This window comes from Pseudophryne corroboree, chromosome 7 (assembly GCF_028390025.1).
Source record: "Pseudophryne corroboree isolate aPseCor3 chromosome 7, aPseCor3.hap2, whole genome shotgun sequence".
Lineage (NCBI taxonomy): Eukaryota > Metazoa > Chordata > Amphibia > Anura > Myobatrachidae > Pseudophryne > Pseudophryne corroboree.
The window spans coordinates 64,646,775-64,670,702 of record NC_086450.1 but is presented as its reverse complement, the minus strand read 5'-3'; the positions used below and the strand labels follow the sequence as shown (position 1 = coordinate 64,670,702).

Genomic DNA, 23,928 nt, shown 5'->3' with positions numbered 1-23,928 from the left:
AGTAAAAACTTAAAAGCGGGGCAATTTTTAAAACATTAAATTATTTTAAAATTGCCAAGTACTGAATCTCTGCAATATCTGAGTCCAAAATCTTTTAGGTATAAACTTTATTGTGTGCCACATCAAGTACATTTTGATATTCAACTAAAAATCATGAATATAGAAGCTCTTAAGCTTATTTTTTTTTTGGAAACCAAACCAAATAGATGCTTACAGTACATTAATGGTTTTCACTGGTTCATTTGACAAAAAACATGGTAATAATGTTGGGGTCACTTTTTCCACAGTCACACAGACCAGCCGCCCAGACAGGCCTCAGACCAGTCAGGATGATGGTGGTATTGCAGGTAAGTCTTCACTGTAGTCACATATTCTGAAAACACATAGAAGTACAAAATAATAAAGCTAAATTTTGCACCTAGGTTCTGCTTCTGGAAGCCGACCTCCTGTAAGGCGCCCATCACAGGGCTTGGGACACTTACCCAGGAGGCCAACTAAGACACGGCGTCTTGGCTCTGATTCTGCACCTCCATCATCCCCACCCAGGCGAAGACTATCGGCAGTGTCACCCCAGCCACCACTGGCACTATTGGCGAGTTCGCAGAGTGATGAGCCCAGATCACCTCAGTTATCTGGTGAGTAAAAACATAAATTAAACACATAAGCAATAATATACACAGTACACTTAAGATGTTGTTAGTTGGTTTGGAGTTTACATGTTTTCCTCAACAAGCAATGTGATGTCACGTCTTCAATTGCTCAAGGTGCTTTATTAAAAATAGATAAGGTCTTAGTGGATGGTCTAGACAACCTATTTGTATGAAAAGAACAGATTTGAGTATACATTAAGCACACACACGTTCACATTTTTCAAAAATATGAAGACAAATAAATTTTGGGCCCAAAAAAAAAACCTATTACAGTGTTCACACATCGCCCCTGTCCAGTATGTAGATGGCTTACTTGCTCAGCTCCTCTGGACTATACAGGTAAGTAGTCTATATCGTGGTGAGGGGAGGGAATCTAACAGTGTAATGTTGTGGAGGGAAGTTAGTTAGGTGAGGAATATGCTAATTTGCCAATGTTTGCGCCTGTGTTGTTTTTTTTATCAAAAAATGTTAACAATTTTTTAAGTTGCAAAAAACAAGAGCTACTAATGCAAAAATGTAGTTTTAGGAATGTAATAATGTGTTGCATTAGCCTTGACAAATTCTAAAAATTACAACATTGCATGCTGCCTACCCCATACAGAGCACAACCTGATGTCCGCCGAGGACCAGCAGGGACCAGAACAACAGCCATCCTTCACACTGCAATTAACAGCTGTGGATCCAAGCATGCCAATCCAGTTGCAGGATATACCCCAACCATCCAGCAGTCCACAACTGCCACAAGCTCCGCCCCCAAGCCAAATTCCGGACGATTTTTGGGCAAGTTGGACAAGCCAACAGGCCCAAAGCAATGCCACCCTGACCCAACATACACAACACCTTGCCAGTCTGCCCCATCATCTACCGCGTATTAGTCGCAACTCGGGCAGACTAATAGTACAAGTAGGGAGAATGGCTACCTCTATGGAGCAAATTAGGGCAGAAAACAGCCAAATGAATGCTAATTTATCCCGCATTATAGATGAACAACAGCGACATCAGCAGGCACTAGTTCAGATAATTCAACACAATCAAGTGGTGAATGAGGCCTTATCCAGGATTGTAGCCAGCCACACTGCTACAAACACTCAGCTGATTGCCAGTTTAAATAATCTGAGCAGCAATATTGCTATGATGGGTGCTCAGCAAGTTACCTCCAGCTCGGGAACCACGACCCCTGTTCAAACGCCAGTAACCTCCCCTGTCCGGCGTTCATCAAGAGCACGTGCCAGTGAGCCAGCACCCAGCACACACAAAAGAAAAAAATAACATAAAACTTTTTGTGCAAATAAATAAAAGAATTTGTTAAAAAAACACATTCCTGTGTCCGTCTCCAAAATTTAAGAAGCTGGTCTGTATGTATGTAGTTATGTTTTTCAAGGGTAATGACTGTAAATGTTTTGTTAGCATCAACTAAGCACAATGGACACACCACTATAAACAACAAACAGTAAGTAACAGAACACACAATAGAAAGTAGAGCAAAGTGTTTAGTGAAGGATAATTACAGCATAATAAAACTTACCTGTAAAATATCGCAGGATCACTTCTTGACGTACCTGCCTCCCTACAATTGTACTCACACTGTCACCAGATGTATCTAACTCCTCTGCTTGCTGACTGCTTTCTCCCTCACCATGTGCCAGATGTTGACTTAAACACAGATTATGGAGAAAACAGCAGCAGAACACAATTCGAGTCACCTTTGAGGGACTATACAACAAAAGGCCACCAGATTTATCAAGACACCGAAAACGTGACTTCAGCACCCCAAAACATCTTTCTATCACATTCCGCGTAGCCTTATGTGCATGATTATAACTGTGTTCAGCAGGAGAATCAGGTAGGGACAATGGAGTAAGGAGCCAAGAGTAGCAGCCGTAACCCCCATCACCTGAAAAACATATATAGTCAACATTAGGACATATGTTAGATTATTCTCTCACCTCCTCCAAAATCTAGGCTGTGGTTAAAAGACATACACACATAACATTTTCAACATACCCAACAGCCAGCCATCAGGCATTTGTCCCTCCTCAAATTTATCGAAGAGCGATGACTGACTGAGGATGAAGGAGTCATGGCAGGCACCAGGGTAACCTGCAACAACACTCATAATTTTTAAGTTTGCATCACAGACCACCTGGACATTAGTTGATTGATCCATATGCCTATTAGTATATATATACTGGCGGCCCTTAGGTGATCTCAGCTGAACGTGTGTGCAATCTATGGCCCCCAGCACATTGGGCATGCCAGCAAGCTCATAGAAAGCTACCCTGACAGCACTCCACTCCGACTCCTCAGTAGGGAAGCAGATTGAGGCTTTAATGTGTGGCTCCAACACATCCAAAACCTGAGTGGACATTAAATAAGCTAAGGTGAGTGTCATGTTAGGTATTCTCTACAATACTGTGGTGTTTCAACTTACACAAGCAACACTTAGCCATAACCGCATATGTATTTTTAGACTCACCTGCATCAAAGATTTTGAAAAGGTGGGCTGTGAGATCCCAATGACGTCGCCTGCCACAGCCTGGAAGCTCCCAGTAGCCATAAAGTGTAACACAGCCAGGAGTTTGTGTAGGCCTGAGACAGAGCGAGAGCGTGCTGTCTCAGGGTCTATGCCCAGTTTGACAAGGTCATACAGGTGAAAAATGTTGTTTCTATTTAGGCGGAACATCTGTATGACCCTATCATCGGACAATGCATTTAGGTTTAAACGACCTCTAAAAAAACGAGGCTGGCGCAGCCTCCGCGGTACCTGGACAACCTGTTGGCCATGTTCACTTACCTGGTCCTGATTCCTGGAATTCTCATGGAGCAGTCTAACGTATCCCACAGCCAACAAAAATCCATTGCCACACACCACAGCCGCCATTTCAGAGTGAGAGAAGTTCAGAATGTGCCTGAAACACTTTTATAGGGCCAAAAAAACAGGTGTGAGTAATGGATAATTCAGTTCACATGTAAACGCGGTTTTCAAAGGCTGGCGCGTTTTTTTTTAGGAAAAAAATGCGAATCGTAATTTTTCGCGGCCGCGAAACCATTTTCGCGGCAGCAAATACAATTACGAATGGTTAGTAAATGACCGAGATTCACATCTAAACAGGCGTAATTTGACCGATGGTGTATTCATTCGTAATTTTTCACTTGGACAAGAAAAAAAATACGAATGGCCTCATCACTGCCGTGATTACTGTTTAGTAAATGACCGAGATGCCACTTAGAACAAAAAACGCCATCACGGTCAAAATCGGGAGCTTAGTAAATATACCCCCTTGTCTCTCTGGGACAGAGGTACCGGCACTACCACTCCTGTTTCCAGAAGGGATTGTACAACCAGGTGTAGAGCTTGCGCTTTCAACGGATCCGAGGGGATAACCGTTGAACTGGCGATGGGGACGTCTCTTGAAAGAGATTGCGTACTCGTGAGAGACAACTTCCCGTACCCAGGCGTCCGAAGTGGTCTTTAACCAGGCCTGGGTGAACTGCAGAAGTCGGCCTCCCACCCTGGGGTCCCCCAGGGTGAGGCCCGCCCCATCATGCAGCAGGCTTGTCTTGTTTGGAAGCAGGCTGACGGGCGGCCCAGGATTATTTAGATTTGGGCTTAGTGGTTTTGGAAGTATGAGCCTGTCTCGGGTACGCCTGACCTTTTGCTTTACTTGGAGGTCGAAAGGAACGAAAAGTGGTACTCTTAGCTTTCTGAGCAGAAGGATTAGTACTTGGGAGAAATACAGTCTTGGCCATCGCCAAGTCAGTCACAATCTTATTCAGATCTTCCCCAAACAGGATGACTCCCTTGAAAGGAAGTATCTCCAAGGTCTTTTTAGAGTCCAGGTCCACTTTCTAGGGCCTCAACCACAGAATCCGGCGAGCCAGGATAGACGCAGTAGAAGCCTTGACTGCCATGACCCCTGCATCAGAGGCCGCCTCCTGAATATAGTGAGAGGCTGTGGTAATATATGACAGATATTGTCTGGCAGTGTCAGAAAAATCCTGAGGTAGCTCCTCCTCAATTGCCTGAACCCATGCTTCAATTCCTTTTGCCGCCCAAGAGGCAGCCATAGTGGGTCTATGTACAGCACCAGTAAGAGTGTAAATAGACTTCAGGCATCCCTCCACGCGCTTATCTGTTGGTTCCTTCAGTGAGGTGACAGTGGTGACAGGCAGAGTAGAGGACACCACAAGACGGGCGACATTAGAGTCCACCGGAGTTTCCCACTTGTTGCTCAACTCCACAGGGATAGGATAACGAGCTAGCATCTTTTCAGACAGGGAAAACTTCTTTCCTGGAGATGACCAGGATTACTGACGTATGTCAATTAAGAAGTCAGAATTGGTAAAACTACTTTAGCAACCTTCTGACTTTTAAACTTATCAGGTTTCTTAGATGTAACAGGAGGCTCAATGTCATCATCAATTTGGAGAATCAGCTTGATAGCCTCCACAAGGTCAGGAACATCAACCTGAGTTGCAGATTGCTCATCAGAAGCAACTGTTTCAGTGTCTGACGGATCAGTATATTTTCCATCTTCATCGGAAGAATTATCCAAAATATTAGTGGATTGTGAGGAAGAAATGGCAGCTTACATGACCCCTTGGCCCCAGAGGGACGTGAGGTGGACTTTTGTCTAACCAAAGTCTGATTTAATTGCTGTAACTGGGTAGACAAAGTATCCGCACATGGCGGATTAATTACAGGGACAATATGTGGCTGCAATGGCACAGGAGGCCCGACAGGGGGCGTGAGATGCGTTACAAGCATAGTCAGCATATTTGATTGATCACAGGTGCCACAGACGGACTGGGAGATGTATGACCCCCAGCGCCTGAACCAGCAGCTAACACTTCCCCCCACTGGTGAATCCATAACGACAGCACTGCATGCTGCAGGAGTGTCCGCGAATGTCCCACCCTGTGTAGCAGACACCATGTGGGATGTAGCCTTAGGATGTAATAGTACAATATAGCCAGACAAACACAAAAAAACAGCAAATAATCCCCTGTGTTTTGTGACAGTAAATACAGAGGATATAAGCGGTGTGGGGTGACTGAAAAAAACAGTGAGAAATACAAACCGTATACCCTGTGTAGCACTATATATTATATGAGATCATGACGCACCTAGTTCCCCAGGGTACAGAATATAGTGATAGCAAACGTGTGATACACAAGAGTGGAATCCACACAGCAGCTATAGGCACACTCAGTCACAGGTACAATACAGGAATTATCACATATAAGAATAAAACTGCACTGGACTAGTAATTACATATAGATATGTACGTATACAGATATAACAATGCACAGTAAACACAGGATGTATATCACAGAATACTTGTAGTAAATATTCAGATAGCAGTACACTTGTTCTTAACTGTCTAAAATGACATGTAGAATACTTAAGTCTCTGTAAATGCACAGCGCTGATGATACAGGTGGCTTTACAGAGGAAACAGTGCCCAGCTGTCCCGGAGAACAGCCCAGCTATGCAATGGTGCCAAAATCTCTTCAGGGAGTGAGGGAGAGAGAGAGATGCAGCTCCAGGGCGGGAACACCAGCAGTAGATGGCGCCCGGAGCTGGGGGAGGGGCTACAGGTCAGCGCCTTATCCCCTCTGCTGGACTTCACCACCGGGTACTGTGGAGCCTTTTGCAAATGGATTTTAATAAATCCGACCTGTGCTCCTTGCCCTGGTGTATATAGTGGGGTCCCTGTGCGACACAGTGTCCACGCCAGCGGCGCGGTCCATCTCCTGGGACCGCAACCGGATTGTGATTTACCTTACCTCCCTTCTTCAAGTGCAGCCACGCGATCCTGGAGAATAACAGCGGTGGTGTGCCTGAAGAAAACCGTGTGTCTCTGCTGCGAGTACCCGGGAACCAGGCCACGGGAGTATGCAGCGCCGCTGAGGGAGGTGATGGAGCCAGAGCACAGCATGTCATAAAGAAAGTGCTGCGGCCCTTGAAGTCTTCTAAAAAAGCTCTTGTCAGGGCTGCCTAACGCAGCCCCACCTGTTAGTGACCTGCACTGCAGGCATCAACTTACAAATTGAGCTCCAGTGCCTGGAGGCTGGGATATAGAGGTACAGTGCATCCTGGGAACAGTCAAAGCTTTAGCCTGTTGGTGCCTCGGATCAAGATCCAACTCTACACCCTGATGTTATTCCCTGTGGAATACCAGTGTACCCCGCTGCAGAAATATCTGTGTGTCTTGTAGTCCTACTTATTATCGCTCCTAACATGTGAGTTGGTAATTAAACCTCTGTTAGTCTTCCTTTCTATTTATTTTTATAGTTATTATTATTTTTATTTTTAATTATATTTATTTTTATTTTTGTTTCCATTCTTTACGTTCATAATGAGGCACTTCAAACAGGCAACATGTATTACAAAGATGATAACATCATACCTGTACTAGAGATGAGCGGGTTCGGTTCCTCGGAAACCGAACCCGCCCGAACTTCAGTTTTTTTTACACGGGTCCGAGCGACTCGGATCTTCCCGCCTTGCTCGGTTAACCCGAGCGCGCCCGAACGTCATCATCCCGCTGTCGGATTCTCGCGAGGCTCGGATTCTATCGCGAGACTCGGATTCTATATAAGGAGCCGCGCGTCGCCGCCATTTTCACACGTGCATTGAGATTCATAGGGAGAGGACGTGGCTGGCGTCCTCTCCGTTTAGAGAAGAGAGTGAGACAGTAGAGAGAGACACAGTAGTAGTAATTTTGGGGAGCATTATTAGGAGGAGTACTACTATACTACTACTACTTGCTGAAGTGATATAGATTAGATAGTGTGACTGTATTAATTATCTGACTTGTGGGGGAGACACTGACAGTGGGGAGCAGTTAGAGTCTGAGAGCAGGACTCAGGAGTACATATAACGTACAGTGCACACTTTTGCTGCCAGAGTCAGTGCCACACTGCCATTGTGACCACACTGACCACCAGACCAGTATAATATATTTTGTGATTGTCTGCTTAGGAGTACTACTTGCAAGTTGCTGATAGTGTGACCAGTGACCTGACCACCAGTTTAATAATCAATCACCACCACCAGTTTAATATATATATATATATATATATATATATATATATATAATTGTATATAATATATATATATATATATATAATATTGTATACCACCTATCCGTGGTTTTTTTTTTTTCATTCTTCTTTATACATACTACTATAGTAGCTTACTGTAGCAGTCTGCGGTGCTGCTGAGCTGACAGTGTCCAGCAGGTCCGTCATCAGTCATTACATAATAAATATATATACCTGTCCGGCTGCAGTACTAGTGATATTATATATACATATATATTGATTTCATCTCACTATCATCCAGTCTATATTAGCAGCAGACACAGTACGTTAGTCCACGGCTGTAGCTACCTCTGTGTCGGCACTCGGCAGTCCATCCATAATTGTATACCACCTCCCCGTGGTTTTTTTTTTTTTCTTTCTTCTTTGTACATACTACTATAGTATAGTAGCTTACTGTAGCAGTCTGCGGTGCTGCTGAGCTGACAGTGTCCAGCAGGTCCGTCATCAGTCATTACATAATAAATATACATACCTGTCCGGCTGCAGTACTAGTGATATTATATTGATTTCATCTCATTATCATCCAGTCTATATTAGCAGCAGACACAGTACGTTAGTCCATGGCTGTAGCTACCTCTGTGTCGGCACTCGGCAGTCCATCCATAATTGTATACCACCTCCCCGTGGTTTTTTTTTTTTCTTTCTTCTTTGTACATACTACTATAGTATAGTAGCTTACTGTAGCAGTCTGCGGTGCTGCTGAGCTGACAGTGTCCAGCAGGTCCGTCATCAGTCATTACATAATAAATATACATACCTGTCCGGCTGCAGTACTAGTGATATTATATTGATTTCATCTCATTATCATCCAGTCTATATTAGCAGCAGACACAGTACGGTAGTCCACGGCTGTAGCTACCTCTGTGTCGGCACTCGGCAGTCCATCCATAATTGTATACCACCTCCCCGTGGTTTTTTTCTTTTTCTTTCTTCTTTGTACATACTACTATAGTATAGTAGCTTACTGTAGCAGTCTGCGGTGCTGCTGAGCTGACAGTGTCCAGCAGGTCCGTCATCAGTCATTACATAATAAATATACATACCTGTCCGGCTGCAGTACTAGTGATATTATATTGATTTCATCTCATTATCATCCAGTCTATATTAGCAGCAGACACAGTACGGTAGTCCACGGCTGTAGCTACCTCTGTGTCGGCACTCGGCAGTCCATCCATAATTGTATACCACCTCCCCGTGGTTTTTTTTTTTTCTTTCTTCTTTGTACATACTACTATAGTATAGTAGCTTACTGTAGCAGTCTGCGGTGCTGCTGAGCTGACAGTGTCCAGCAGGTCCGTCATCAGTCATTACATAATAAATATACATACCTGTCCGGCTGCAGTACTAGTGATATTATATTGATTTCATCTCATTATCATCCAGTCTATATTAGCAGCAGACACAGTACGGTAGTCCACGGCTGTAGCTACCTCTGTGTCGGCACTCGGCAGTCCATCCATAATTGTATACCACCTCCCCGTGGGTTTTTTTTTCTTTCTTCTTTGTACATACTACTATAGTATAGTAGCTTACTGTAGCAGTCTGCGGTGCTGCTGAGCTGACAGTGTCCAGCAGGTCCGTCATCAGTCATTACATAATAAATATACATACCTGTCCGGCTGCAGTACTAGTGATATTATATTGATTTCATCTCATTATCATCCAGTCTATATTAGCAGCAGACACAGTATGGTAGTCCACGGCTGTAGCTACCTCTGTGTCGGCACTCGGCAGTCCATCCATAATTGTATACCACCTCCCCGTGGTTTTTTTTTTTCTTTCTTCTTTGTACATACTACTATAGTATAGTAGCTTACTGTAGCAGTCTGCGGTGCTGTTGAGCTGACAGTGTCCAGCAGGTCCGTCATCAGTCATTACATAATAAATATACATACCTGTCCGGCTGCAGTACTAGTGATATTATATTGATTTCATCTCATTATCATCCAGTCTATATAGCAGCAGACACAGTACGGTAGTCCACGGCTGTAGCTACCTCTGTGTCGGCACTCGGCAGTCCATCCATAATTGTATACCACCTCCCCGTGGTTTTTTTCTTTTTCTTTCTTCTTTGTACATACTACTATAGTATAGTAGCTTACTGTAGCAGTCTGCGGTGCTGCTGAGCTGACAGTGTCCAGCAGGTCCGTCATCAGTCATTACATAATAAATATACATACCTGTCCGGCTGCAGTACTAGTGATATTATATTGATTTCATCTCATTATCATCCAGTCTATATTAGCAGCAGACACAGTACGGTAGTCCACGGCTGTAGCTACCTCTGTGTCGGCACTCGGCAGTCCATCCATAATTGTATACCACCTCCCCGTGGTTTTTTTTTTTCTTTCTTCTTTGTACATACTACTATAGTATAGTAGCTTACTGTAGCAGTCTGCGGTGCTGCTGAGCTGACAGTGTCCAGCAGGTCCGTCATCAGTCATTACATAATAAATATACATACCTGTCCGGCTGCAGTACTAGTGATATTATATTGATTTCATCTCATTATCATCCAGTCTATATTAGCAGCAGACACAGTACGGTAGTCCACGGCTGTAGCTACCTCTGTGTCGGCACTCGGCAGTCCATCCATAGTTGTATACCACCTCCCGTGGTTTTTTTTTTTCTTTCTTCTTTGTACATACTACTATAGTATAGTAGCTTACTGTAGCAGTCTGCGGTGCTGCTGAGCTGACAGTGTCCAGCAGGTCCGTCATCAGTCATTACATAATAAATATACATACCTGTCCGGCTGCAGTACTAGTGATATTATATTGATTTCATCTCATTATCATCCAGTCTATATTAGCAGCAGACACAGTATGGTAGTCCACGGCTGTAGCTACCTCTGTGTCGGCACTCGGCAGTCCATCCATAATTGTATACCACCTCCCCGTGGTTTTTTTTTTCTTTCTTCTTTGTACATACTACTATAGTATAGTAGCTTACTGTAGCAGTCTGCGGTGCTGTTGAGCTGACAGTGTCCAGCAGGTCCGTCATCAGTCATTACATAATAAATATACATACCTGTCCGGCTGCAGTACTAGTGATATTATATTGATTTCATCTCATTATCATCCAGTCTATATTAGCAGCAGACACAGTACGGTAGTCCACGGCTGTAGCTACCTCTGTGTCGGCACTCGGCAGTCCATCCATAATTGTATACCACCTCCCCGTGGTTTTTTTTTTCTTTCTTCTTTGTACATACTACTATAGTATAGTAGCTTACTGTAGCAGTCTGCGGTGCTGCTGAGCTGACAGTGTCCAGCAGGTCCGTCATCAGTCATTACATAATAAATATACATACCTGTCCGGCTGCAGTACTAGTGATATTATATTGATTTCATCTCATTATCATCCAGTCTATATTAGCAGCAGACACAGTACGGTAGTCCACGGCTGTAGCTACCTCTGTGTCGGCACTCGGCAGTCCATCCATAATTGTATACTAGTATCCATCCATCTCCATTGTTTACCTGAGGTGCCTTTTAGTTGTGCCTATTAAAATATGGAGAACAAAAATGTTGAGGTTCCAAAATTAGGGAAAGATCAAGATCCACTTCCACCTCGTGCTGAAGCTGCTGCCACTAGTCATGGCCGAGACGATGAAATGCCAGCAACGTCGTCTGCCAAGGCTGATGCCCAATGTCATAGTACAGAGCATGTAAAATCCAAAACACCAAATATCAGTAAAAAAAGGACTCCAAAATCTAAAATAAAATTGTCGTCGGAGAAGCGTAAACTTGCCAATATGCCATTTACCACACGGAGTGGCAAGGAACGGCTGAGGCCCTGGCCTATGTTCATGGCTAGTGGTTCAGCTTCACATGAGGATGGAAGCACTCAGCCTCTCGCTAGAAAAATGAAAAGACTCAAGCTGGCAAAAGCACCGCAAAGAACTGTGCGTTCTTCGAAATCCCAAATCCACAAGGAGAGTCCGACTCCAATTGTGTCGGTTGCGATGCCTGACCTTCCCAACACTGGACGTGAAGAGCATGCGCCTTCCACCATTTGCACGCCCCCTGCAAGTGCTGGAAGGAGCACCCGCAGTCCAGTTCCTGATAGTCAGATTGAAGATGTCAGTGTTGAAGTACACCAGGATGAGGAGGATATGGGTGTTGCTGGCGCTGGGGAGGAAATTGACCAGGAGGATTCTGATGGTGAGGTGGTTTGTTTAAGTCAGGCACCCGGGGAGACACCTGTTGTCCGTGGGAGGAATAGGGCCATTGACATGCCTGGTCAAAATACCAATAAAATCAGCTCTTCGGTGTGGAAGTATTTCACCAGAAATGCGGACAACATTTGTCAAGCCGTGTGTTGCCTTTGTCAAGCTGTAATAAGTAGGGGTAAGGACGTTAACCACCTCGGAACATCCTCCCTTATACGTCACCTGCAGCGCATTCATAATAAGTCAGTGACAAGTTCAAAAACTTTGGGCGACAGCGGAAGCAGTCCACTGACCAGTAAATCCCTTCCTCTTGTAACCAAGCTCACGCAAACCACCCCACCAACTCCCTCAGTGTCAATTTCCTCCTTCCCCAGGAATGCCAATAGTCCTGCAGGCCATGTCACTGGCAATTCTGACGATTCCTCTCCTGCCTGGGATTCCTCCGATGCATCCTTGCGTGTAACGCCTACTGCTGCTGGCGCTGCTGTTGTTGCTGCTGGGAGTCGATGGTCATCCCAGAGGGGAAGTCGTAAGCCCACTTGTACTACTTCCAGTAAGCAATTGACTGTCCAACAGTCCTTTGCGAGGAAGATGAAATATCACAGCAGTCATCCTGCTGCAAAGCGGATAACTGAGGCCTTGACAACTATGTTGGTGTTAGACGTGCGTCCGGTATCCGCCGTTAGTTCACAGGGAACTAGGCAATTTCTTGAGGTAGTGTGCCCCCGTTACCAAATACCATCTAGGTTCCACTTCTCTAGGCAGGCGATACCGATAATGTACACGGACGTCAGAAAAAGACTCACCAGTGTCCTAAAAAATGCAGTTGTACCCAATGTCCACTTAACCACGGACATGTGGACAAGTGGAGCAGGGCAGGGTCAGGACTATATGACTGTGACAGCCCACTGGGTAGATGTATGGACTCCCGCCGCAAGAACAGCAGCGGCGGCACCAGTAGCAGCATCTCGCAAACGCCAACTCTTTCCTAGGCAGGCTACGCTTTGTATCACCGCTTTCCAGAATACGCACACAGCTGAAAACCTCTTACGGCAACTGAGGAAGATCATCGCGGAATGGCTTACCCCAATTGGACTCTCCTGTGGATTTGTGGCATCGGACAACGCCAGCAATATTGTGTGTGCATTAAATATGGGCAAATTCCAGCACGTCCCATGTTTTGCACATACCTTGAATTTGGTGGTGCAGAATTTTTTAAAAAACGACAGGGGCGTGCAAGAGATGCTGTCGGTGGCCAGAAGAATTGCGGGACACTTTCGGCGTACAGGCACCACGTACAGAAGACTGGAGCACCACCAAAAACAACTGAACCTGCCCTGCCATCATCTGAAGCAAGAAGTGGTAACGAGGTGGAATTCAACCCTCTATATGCTTCAGAGGTTGGAGGAGCAGCAAAAGGCCATTCAAGCCTATACAATTGAGCACGATATAGGAGGTGGAATGCACCTGTCTCAAGCGCAGTGGAGAATGATTTCAACATTGTGCAAGGTTCTGATGCCCTTTGAACTTGCCACACGTGAAGTCAGTTCAGACACTGCCAGCCTTAGTCAGGTCATTCCCCTCATCAGGCTTTTGCAGAAGAAGCTGGAGACATTGAAGGAAGAGCTAACACGGAGCGATTCCGCTAGGTATGTGGGACTTGTGGATGGAGCCCTTAATTCGCTTAACAAGGATTCACGGGTGATCAATCTGTTGAAATCAGAGCACTACATTTTGGCCACCGTGCTCGATCCTAGATTTAAAGCCTACCTTGGATCTCTCTTTCCGGCAGACACAAGTCTGCTGGGGTTCAAAGACCTGCTGGTGACAAAATTGTCAAGTCAAGCGGAACGCGACCTGTCAACATCTCCTCCTTCACATTCTCCCGCAACTAGGGGTGCGAGGAAAAGGCTCAGAATTCCGAGCCCACCCGCTGGCGGTGATGCAGGGCAGTCTGGAGCGACTGCTGATGCTGACATCTGGTCCGGACTGAAGGACCTGACAACGATTACGGACATGTCGTCTACTGTCACTGCATATGATTCTCTCACCATTGAAAGAATGGTGGAGGATTATATGAGTGACCGCATCCAAGTAGGCACGTCACACAGTCCGTACTTATACTGGCAGGAAAAAGAGGCAATTTGGAGGCCCTTGCACAAACTGGCTTTATTCTACCTAAGTTGCCCTCCCACAAGTGTGTACTCCGAAAGAGTGTTTAGTGCCGCCGCTCACCTTGTCAGCAATCGGCGTACGAGGTTACATCCAGAAAATGTGGAGAAGATGATGTTCATTAAAATGAATTATAATCAATTCCTCCGTGGAGACATTCACCAGCAGCAATTGCCTCCACAAAGTACACAGGGAGCTGAGATGGTGGATTCCAGTGGGGACGAATTGATAATCTGTGAGGAGGGGGATGTACACGGTGATATATCGGAGGATGATGATGAGGTGGAGATCGTGCCTCTGTAGAGCCAGTTTGTGCAAGGAGCGATTAATTGCTTCTTTTTTGGTGGGGGTCCAAACCAACCCGTCATTTCAGTCACAGTCGTGTGGCAGACCCTGTCACTGAAATGATGGGTTGGTTAAAGTGTGCATGTCCTGTTTATACAACATAAGGGTGGGTGGGAGGGCCCAAGGACAATTCCATCTTGCACCTCTTTTTTCTTTAATTTTTCTTAATTTAATTAATTAATTAATTTTTCTTAATTTAATTTTTTGCGTCATGTGCTGTTTGGGGAGGGTTTTTTGGAAGGGCCATCCTGCGTGCCACTGCAGTGCCACTCCTAGATGGGCCCGGTGTTTGTGTCGGCCACTAGGGTCGCTTATCTTACTCACACAGCTACCTCATTGCGCCTCTTTTTTTCTTTGCGTCATGTGCTGTTTGGGGAGGGTTTTTTGGAAGGGACATCCTGCGTGACACTGCAGTGCCACTCCTAGATGGGCCCGGTGTTTGTGTCGGCCACTAGGGTCGCTTAGCTTACTCACACAGCTACCTCATTGCGCCTCTTTTTTTCTTTGCGTCATGTGCTGTTTGGGGAGGGTTTTTTGGAAGGGACATCCTGCGTGACACTGCAGTGCCACTCCTAGATGGGCCCGGTGTTTGTGTCGGCCACTAGGGTCGCTTAGCTTATTCACACAGCTACCTCATTGCGCCTCTTTTTTTCTTTGCGTCATGTGCTGTTTGGGGAGGGTTTTTTGGAAGGGACATCCTGCGTGACACTGCAGTGCCACTCCTAGATGGGCCAGGTGTTTGTGTCGGCCACTAGGGTCGCTTATCTTACTCACACAGCTACCTCATTGCGCCTCTTTTTTTCTTTGCGTCATGTGCTGTTTGGGGAGGGTTTTTTGGAAGGGACATCCTGCGTGACACTGCAGTGCCACTCCTAGATGGGCCCGGTGTTTGTGTCGGCCACTAGGGTCGCTTAGCTTACTCACACAGCTACCTCATTGCGCCTCTTTTTTTCTTTGCGTCATGTGCTGTTTGGGGAGGGTTTTTTGGAAGGGCCATCCTGCGTGCCACTGCAGTGCCACTCCTAGATGGGCCCGGTGTTTGTGTCGGCCACTAGGGTCGCTTATCTTACTCACACAGCTACCTCATTGCGCCTCTTTTTTTCTTTGCGTCATGTGCTGTTTGGGGAGGGTTTTTTGGAAGGGACATCCTGCGTGACACTGCAGTGCCACTCCTAGATGGGCCAGGTGTTTGTGTCGGCCACTAGGGTCGCTTAGCTTACTCACACAGCTACCTCATTGCGCCTCTTTTTTTCTTTGCGTCATGTGCTGTTTGGGGAGGGTTTTTTGGAAGGGACATCCTGCGTGACACTGCAGTGCCACTCCTAGATGGGCCAGGTGTTTGTGTCGGCCACTAGGGTCGCTTAGCTTACTCACACAGCTACCTCATTGCGCCTCTTTTTTTCTTTGCGTCATGTGCTGTTTGGGGAGGGTTTTTTGGAAGGGACATCCTGCGTGACACTGCAGTGCCACTCCTAGATGCGCCCGGTGTTTGTGTCGGCCACTAGGGTCGCTTATCTTACTCACACAGCTACCTCATTGCGCCTCTTTTTTTCTTTGCGTCATGTGCTGTTTGGGGAGGGTTTTTTGGAAGGGCCATCCTGCGTGCCACTGCAGTGCCACTCCTAGATGGGCCCGGTGTTTGTGTCGGCCACTAGGGTCGCTTATCTTACTCACACAGCTACCTCATTGCGCCTCTTTTTTTCTTTGCGTCATGTGCTGTTTGGGGAGGGTTTTTTGGAAGGGACATCCTGCGTGACACTGCAGTGCCACTCCTAGATGGGCCAGGTGTTTGTGTCGGCCACTAGGGTCGCTTAGCTTACTCACACAGCTACCTCATTGCGCCTCTTTTTTTCTTTGCGTCATGTGCTGTTTGGGGAGGGTTTTTTGGAAGGGACATCCTGCGTGACACTGCAGTGCCACTCCTAGATGGGCCAGGTGTTTGTGTCGGCCACTAGGGTCGCTTAGCTTAGTCATCCAGCGACCTCGGTGCAAATTTTAGGACTAAAAATAATATTGTGAGGTGTGAGGTATTCAGAATAGACTGAAAATGAGTGTAAATTATGGTTTTTGAGGTTAATAATACTTTGGGATCAAAATAACCCCCAAATTCTATGATTTAAGCTGTTTTTTAGGGTTTTTTGAAAAAAACACCCGAATCCAAAACACACCCGAATCCGACAAAAAAAAATCGGTGAGGTTTTGCCAAAACGCGGTCGAACCCAAAACACGGCCGCGGAACCGAACCCAAAACCAAAACACAAAACCCGAAAAATTTCCGGCGCTCATCTCTAACCTGTACACAATCACTTTTTCTCATCACTTTTCTTATCATTATTCTTCCTTCTTTTCTACCGTTCTTCTCGCCTCTACATTTTCTCTCTCCTTTCTCATTTCTCTATTATTATACACTATTGATACAAATTTATTTCTTATCTCTCTATCACCTGCATAGATTGTCATTTATTTCCATTTACTTTATACATAATATCTAACATACTTTTATAGAAAAGAAGACTGACGAAGGAGGTTGAAGGAGGTGAGCGGGGAGTATGGGGAGCCCGGGCCTCTGGATCCCAGTGATCGATGTTGCTGGCGCTGCTGCTGGGCCGCTCCCCCCTCCATGGCCGTAGCTGCTGGCAGGACCCCAGGCTGTTGAGAGGCCGCTCTCTTGCCAGTGACACCTGGGCCCGCCATAAGGAGGAGAGACCGGTGCTGGGTGCTTGAAAAGTCCCCGGGGCAGCGGGAAGGTGGCCGGAGTCCGGCACTCACCTAGCCCGCTTCTTACACCGCCGCCCCGGGCATCCCATGCTCCTGAGCCCCGTGGACGGGATGTCCTGCAGGAGGGGCTGGCTCTTGACAGATAAGGGCAGTGACCCTTCCTCCAGCACGGGGCAGGGAGAGGCCGATCCCGCTAAGACGCCACTCTCTGGTGAGGACTCTCCTTATGCCCCTGTCACCGGCCATTCTCCTATATATTTGTGCAGATCTGCGCTACCCGTCTTTTTTCTCCTCTTACTGGCATCCACCTCATCACCGCAACGGCCACTGAGTCCTGCACTCTCCATAGCATTTGGTCAGCGCTGTGCTCCCACAAGCCAGTGTACACCTGCCAGGAAGCTGACACAAGTGCGCATGCGCAACTGACAGGGGGAGCGCAGGACTCAGTGGCCGCGGCGGTGATAAGGCGGACGCCAGTGAGAGGAGAAAAAAGACGGGTAGCGCGGGGGAGCAACGGGTAGCGCTGAGCAGCAGAGAGGAGACCAGTGACCGCAGACATACTGTAAGACAAGGAGCTCAGAGAAAAGCCAGATAACGCAGCGGGGAAAGTTAGTACATCCCGCCCACTATGACTTTAACTCCGCCCAGCGTTGTGACTCCGCCCAGCGTTAGGAAATGAGTCACAGATCTGGTCTAGTATATAGGAGATACCTGTATAAAGGGAACCTGGAATATTTCCCTGTCAGTGGGGAGAAGTGAGGAGCTCTGGAAGCAGGCAGCACAGAGCAGCAGTGGGCGGGCAGACATGAATCCGACGTGTGGTGCGTGACCAGGCCTGCACTCACAGAACTGCAGCGCTATGCTACCAGTGCTGGTCAATAATGGCGGCAGCAGCTGGGCAGCATCTCAGGCCGGTGGGAGCGGCGGGTCTCTCTGGTGGGCGGCGGTGGGCATCACGGGTGCGTGACGGCAGCACACCTGGCAACCCTAGTGTGCCACGACACACCTGTTAAAAAAAAACGCTGGTCTTCCGTCTAGTTGTGAGCCCCAGAGAGACTCAGACTACTGTAACTGTGTATGTGCAGCACATTGCCTGATGTAAGGTTCTCAAAACTGCTTAACCTTTGCCAGGACACTAACTAGTGACACAACTGTAAATAGAGTTTCCAGCCCTATGGTTGTATGGAGACAAGGAGGTCAGGGATACTATGGCCAGTATTTACTAAAAATCCGAGTTTGGCCGATTTGTGTTTTTTTTTCTAAGTCCCATTCCGGGAATTTACTAAGCACCAATCTCGGCAGTGTCTGGTCTATTCGTAATGATTTGAATGACAGCCTTCCGAAATACGAATGAATAGACCATCGGTCAAACGCGGCTGTTATTTCATACAATACGGGCATTCACTATTAATTCGTATTTGGGTGTTAGTTTCTGAGTGCTCAAGTGCGGGTCTGTTTTTTTTCGATTCGTTAAAAAAAGCAGCAAAAAAATAGACCTGCTTTTTCCAGTCGAGTTTGGATAACCATGCACGGATCAGTGGGATCTGTGCATGATTATCTATGGGAAAGGGTCTGTTTAGTGTAAAATCAGAAAAAAAAATTGCGTCGGGTCTCCCCTCCTAAGCATAACCAGCCTCGGGCTCTTTAAGCCTATGCGCTCCATTGTAACCAATGGTGGGAACTTTGTGGTCAGCGGTGAGGTTACTTTCGGTCAACCGCTGACCGCAAAGTTCCCACCATTGGTTACAATAAAGCGCATAGGCGCCACATTGTATCACTGCCGTGTGCTACCTGTCAGACACTACAGGAGCACACAGCCAATCAGGAGGGTGCCACGACGTGGCGCTCCCTGATTGGCTGAAGGAACCCTCTTAGACAGAAGTCAGGGGGGGTTCCTGGCAGTCGGGGAAAGGGGTCCCATGTGAAAACATGGGGCCCCTTTCAGTGCGTGGTCGGGTGTCCGTTTTTCTATTTTGCAAAGTACGAGGATTACAAAAAGAACAGAAGAGGACCGATCTACACTGGATTATGTGAGTATAATTGTTCCCACAGGTACACCATGGATTCTACATGGAGAAGAGGACCGACCCTCGTGTGAACATAGGTAAGTATGTATGTTTGGAGGTGTGCATGTATGGAATAAACTTTTACTTTCAAGGTGTGTGTCTCCTGTTTTTATTGGGGTATTTTTTTAGTAGTAGTACTACAGGTACCAGCGGGCCCGGTTTTCCTCCGCATGCTGGTACTTGTGGTTCTCCAAGTTCCAGCTTGCGGGGGAGGCTTGCTGGGACTTGTAGTACTGCTACTAAAAACAATATTCACATTTTAACAAAAAGGCTATCAGCCCCCCATCCGCCGCCCTTGGATGGGGGGGACAGCCTCGGGCTTCACCCCTGGCCCTTGGGTGGCTGGAGGGGGGGACCCCTTGATTTAAGGGGTTCCCACTCCTCCAGGGTACCCCGGCCAGGGGTGACTAGTTGGGTATGTAATTCCAGGGCCGCAGGGACCAATATAAAAGTGTCCCCAGGCTGTGGCATTATGTACCTGGCTAGTGGAGCCCGGTGCTGGTTTCAAAAATACGGGGGACCCCTACGATTTTTGTCCCCCGTATTTTTGGAACCAGGACCAGGCGCAGAGCCCGGTGCTGGTTGATTAAATATGCGGGAACCCCTGTAATTTCCCCCCCCATATTTTTTCAACCAGGACCGGCTCAAAGAGCCCGAGGCTGGTTATGCTTAGGAAGGGGGACCCCACGCAATTTTTTCCAGAATTTTAAAGACTTTAATGAACTTTTTAAGGTACACAATGAAGCCCTGCACGGATCTCACAGATCCGGCCGGGTTTCCTTGTGTTTTTTCAGGCAGTGTTTTACTCATCACTCCCGTAAAACACTGCCTGATATTACGAATCACATCGACATCGGGAAAAACGATTATGCAAAACTCGGCAGCTTAGTGAATGACCGTATCAGGATTCAAAAAGTTGCAGTAAAATGCACCCGATACCATTCCAGTTCAAACACCCTTCAAAACGGTCAAAACACGAATATTCGTAAATAAACCCCCATATTGCAGCAATAAACTTCATTTAAACCCATAACATGCTCTTTTAGGAACTGCTTGAACACCAGTTCCTATTTGTCTGGCAAGTGACTCTCATTTTGCAGCTATCTCAACATTTGATCCCATTTTGAGTGTTCTGACTTATGACATCCAAGTCCATTGTATATGTGATTTGTCTGTATTTTGGGCCTAATTCAGACCTGGTCGCTGTCAGTGGCGCCAAGAGTGGTGGGCAGAGGGTACAAATTACCTGGGCCCAGGTCTGATGGGGGGGCCCAGGTCCCCACCCCCCTTACCTGGAAGCAGTAGCTGCAGCTTTTCTTCTCCGCCCAGCACACGCTGCTGTATGCTGAGCTGCAGTGTGGCCAGGGAAGTGCTTAAAATACATTTTTTTCTAAGTGTTTAGGCCATGCCCCCATAAAAGGACCTGGGCCCAGCCAGGCTCTCTGGGAGGCATGTCATGCTTCTGTGAGTGGGCGCTTCTCATGTGTTAGACATGCCCCAAAGAGGTGTGGCCAGACCCCCAGCATGCTGTGGTCACACACCCGTTTGGTGGGGCGCTGGAGCCCAGGAGGTTGTTGTACCGAGGCCCAAGATTTCTCTTGACAGCCCTGGTCGCTGCTTTGGCAGCGTATGCAAGCTGAAGGCCTGTGCTGTGTGCACACGTGTAGCAGCCGCACTGTGCGTGCGCACACAGTGAGATGCAATGGCATCTCACTTGTGCGAACGCCTCTGCCTGATTGACAGGACCTGGTATGCAGTGCGGACTTGCCCTGTGCTGGGCACCTTCCGCCCCCCCACAATCCTTTTCAATCCTTTGGATCGCATGCTGGGGGCTGCCCATCACTGGGCAAGGCTGCCCAGCATGCTGACTGCCGCCTCCCCCCTGTTCAACAAGCAGAAATTGCAAACGCATTGCAATTTCTGCTTGTTAGCAGAAACTAAGGATGGCTAAGGAGTCCCGCTGCCATGTCCTTGATCGTGGCGGCTGCGTGTGACATCACACAACTGCCATGATCACGCCCCAGACACGCCGCCGATTGGCTGCCTCCGCCCCCAGTTTGCGCCGCACCGCTCACTCAACGCTCCATCTCCTCCATGGAAACGGAGTGTTGCCTGTTCCCACCCTCCCGCCTGCGACCGCCTCTGCCAGATTGACAGGCAGAGGCGATCGCATTTTCTGCGGCCCTCCGCAGAAAATGTGGGCGCATGCGCGGGATGGGCGATGCGCATGCCTCCGCATCTTTTTCTCAAAATTTGTGGTTGGATCGCACACTGCCTGAATTAGTCCCGTTGATCATAGATGTGCGTTTTTTTCGCACATCTACGATCAGGTTTGAATTAGACCTTTTTGTGTATTAAAAATGTATTTTGCTATGCTTCCCCTCCCCCCATTTTTTATTTTTCTCCATGTACATTGACACAGCTGTGGAGTATTACTGACGGCTATTGCACATGAATTATCTATCAAACGGATCCTGATTTGATACCACAGAGCTCCATAAACAGGAGGGTGAAATTGTTATATTGGAATTCTTAGCGCCGGTGAAGGGATTGCATTATCCATATTAATAAATAGAACCAGAGTAATCCCTATCATCCGAAGAGAACCACAATCATCCCGTACCCATACTTCGTACTGATGGAGAATGGCACCACGAGAACAAGTTCTTGGACGGCACCTGGAAATGGCTTCCAGCACTTGCATCAGGCATTGGTTGGCGAACTAGTCCACAGTGACGGTGTGCTGCTGCACAAGTGGTACGGTAGCTACATGACCACTCTAGGCCACAAAAACAACGCACCTCCAACTGGGGTCACCTGGACTGACTGTTCTTTGGTCTTGGTGTCAAAACTGTAGATATAGGATTCATCACCACTGATAATCTCCCAGAGTTTGAGTGACCACCATCAAACCTGCTCAGCATGTTGCGGCACCAAGTCATCCGAGCCTCCTTCTGCTCTTGAGTAAGCTGATGGGGCTCCCAGCATGCCGAACACTTGCTCAGGTCAGGGTTTTTGCGGAGTATCAAGCAGATGGATCCCAGTGAGATGCCTATCTTCTTGTCCAACTGGGCCATGGTGACCCTGGTGTCCAACTAAACTGTGGCCCGCATGGCAGTAATGTTGACCTCAGTGATAACTGTCAAAGTCAAAAATATTACATAGAGAGAACATACAAACTGCACACATTTAAGTCGCTATACTTGCAAATATGCGCAGCGAGCACAGCAATATATGGAAACACACGCATTTGCTCGGACATGGCACGGAGATGGATTCGGCGCTTGTTTCATACAGTACATGGTTATAATAATGCCAAGCACCAGACATCATGGAGATTTAGAATTAGCTGATGAATTGATGTCATGAATATGTATTATCTGAACAGAACCAGATGCGCCCATCATGTTTGGTATTGAAGCAAGCAGAATGATGTGTGGGTTAGTGTGATGCTGGTTGTGAAGTTGTGGGACATTGCAGCGGATAGATATGATTATATGTATAAAAGCTGGGATCACTTTGTTGGGAACAATGGATGATCAAGCCAACCCTTTACTAAGATTTTCAGGGCTGAACCTGATCAGCATATACAAAGCTAGAGAGACCCCTCCCCCAGGTACTGGTCAAACAGGAAGGTAGTCTTTCAGTGTTGCTGGTTGCCTGAGAGAGCAGATGTGATGTGGCTGCACTCAGAACAGAGCTCTCAGAAGCATGGCTGGATCATCGCCAGGCACCAAAGGCTAAGTATCATAATCTCAATATCTCATGGCTGATTGGCATAGAGTAGTTTTAAATGTGTGTTTTGTGGTGGGGTAGTTGTGGAATGATGGGTAAGCATAGAGTGGTTGGTTTGGAGATACAAATGGCTTGGGGATGGTGAGGCTTGCGCAGCTGTGTGATTGTTGGGTGTTTGTGTTGGTGCCCTGTGGAGTCTGTGATGAAGTGGAACATTAGACAACCTGTAGCATAGTATTTGTGGTATTTGTTTGCCTATGGTGATTTAAAATAGATTGTGCTGGTTTGTTATAATATATCTTGTTAATCATGAATAAGACCATGCAGTACTTTTGAATATGTGCTTGTAGCAAGGGCAGGCTGATACATGTGGGTACCTGGTGGTCTGGTCTTGTGATAGCTCATATGCTCTGGTTATTGAGATACTGTGTTTGCTTGAAATTGTGAAAGGTGATTTAGATGGTTTGGAATTGTAAAATCAGAACATATGCATTGTTTTGAGGCTTGGACATTTTGGAATAAAATGGAGTCTTGTGTCTTCTGCTATGTGATTGTGGTGTAGCAGAGAGTGCCATGTGTTTGGACCTGCAAATCTAAAATGGCTGCTGCCGGGTGTTTTCCCCTCCCCCTTTCAACCATGTGTTGCAGTCTTTGGAATCATGGGAGTTTTCTCAAAATGGAGTCTAGCTTCCATCCCATGCGGTATTCAGCATTGACTAACTGCACAGCGATTGTCTCTCACATGTGTACTTTTATCTGCAACCATATTGTCTCTTATTTAATGTTATAAGTCATTCTCTCTCTCCTTCCCCTTTTAAAAGTAATTGTGTCTTTATTGTATTTTATGTGTAGTAACTTGGTTAGATATTCTATGTTATTTTGGTAGTGTATAGCTTGTATTGTATTATTCTTTTTGAACGTTCATTCTCTCACTAAAGGCGTTAGAACCTTAGACCGA

General features: G+C 46.8%; 1 protein-coding gene across 1 annotated transcript in view; it reads left to right on the top strand.

Moving 5' to 3' along the window:
• The window catches only part of LOC134944006 (putative mediator of RNA polymerase II transcription subunit 12), a 62,697-nt gene extending 40,561 nt beyond the window's left edge, over positions 1-22,136 (top strand). Inside the window, exons 3-6 of the mRNA XM_063932550.1 lie at positions 288-347; positions 423-635; positions 1,252-1,788; positions 22,093-22,136. Of these exons, the coding sequence (XP_063788620.1) occupies positions 288-347; positions 423-635; positions 1,252-1,788; positions 22,093-22,136 (854 nt within the window). The remainder of the gene's footprint in view (positions 1-287; positions 348-422; positions 636-1,251; positions 1,789-22,092) is intronic.
• The last annotated feature ends 1,792 nt before the right edge of the window (positions 22,137-23,928 follow it).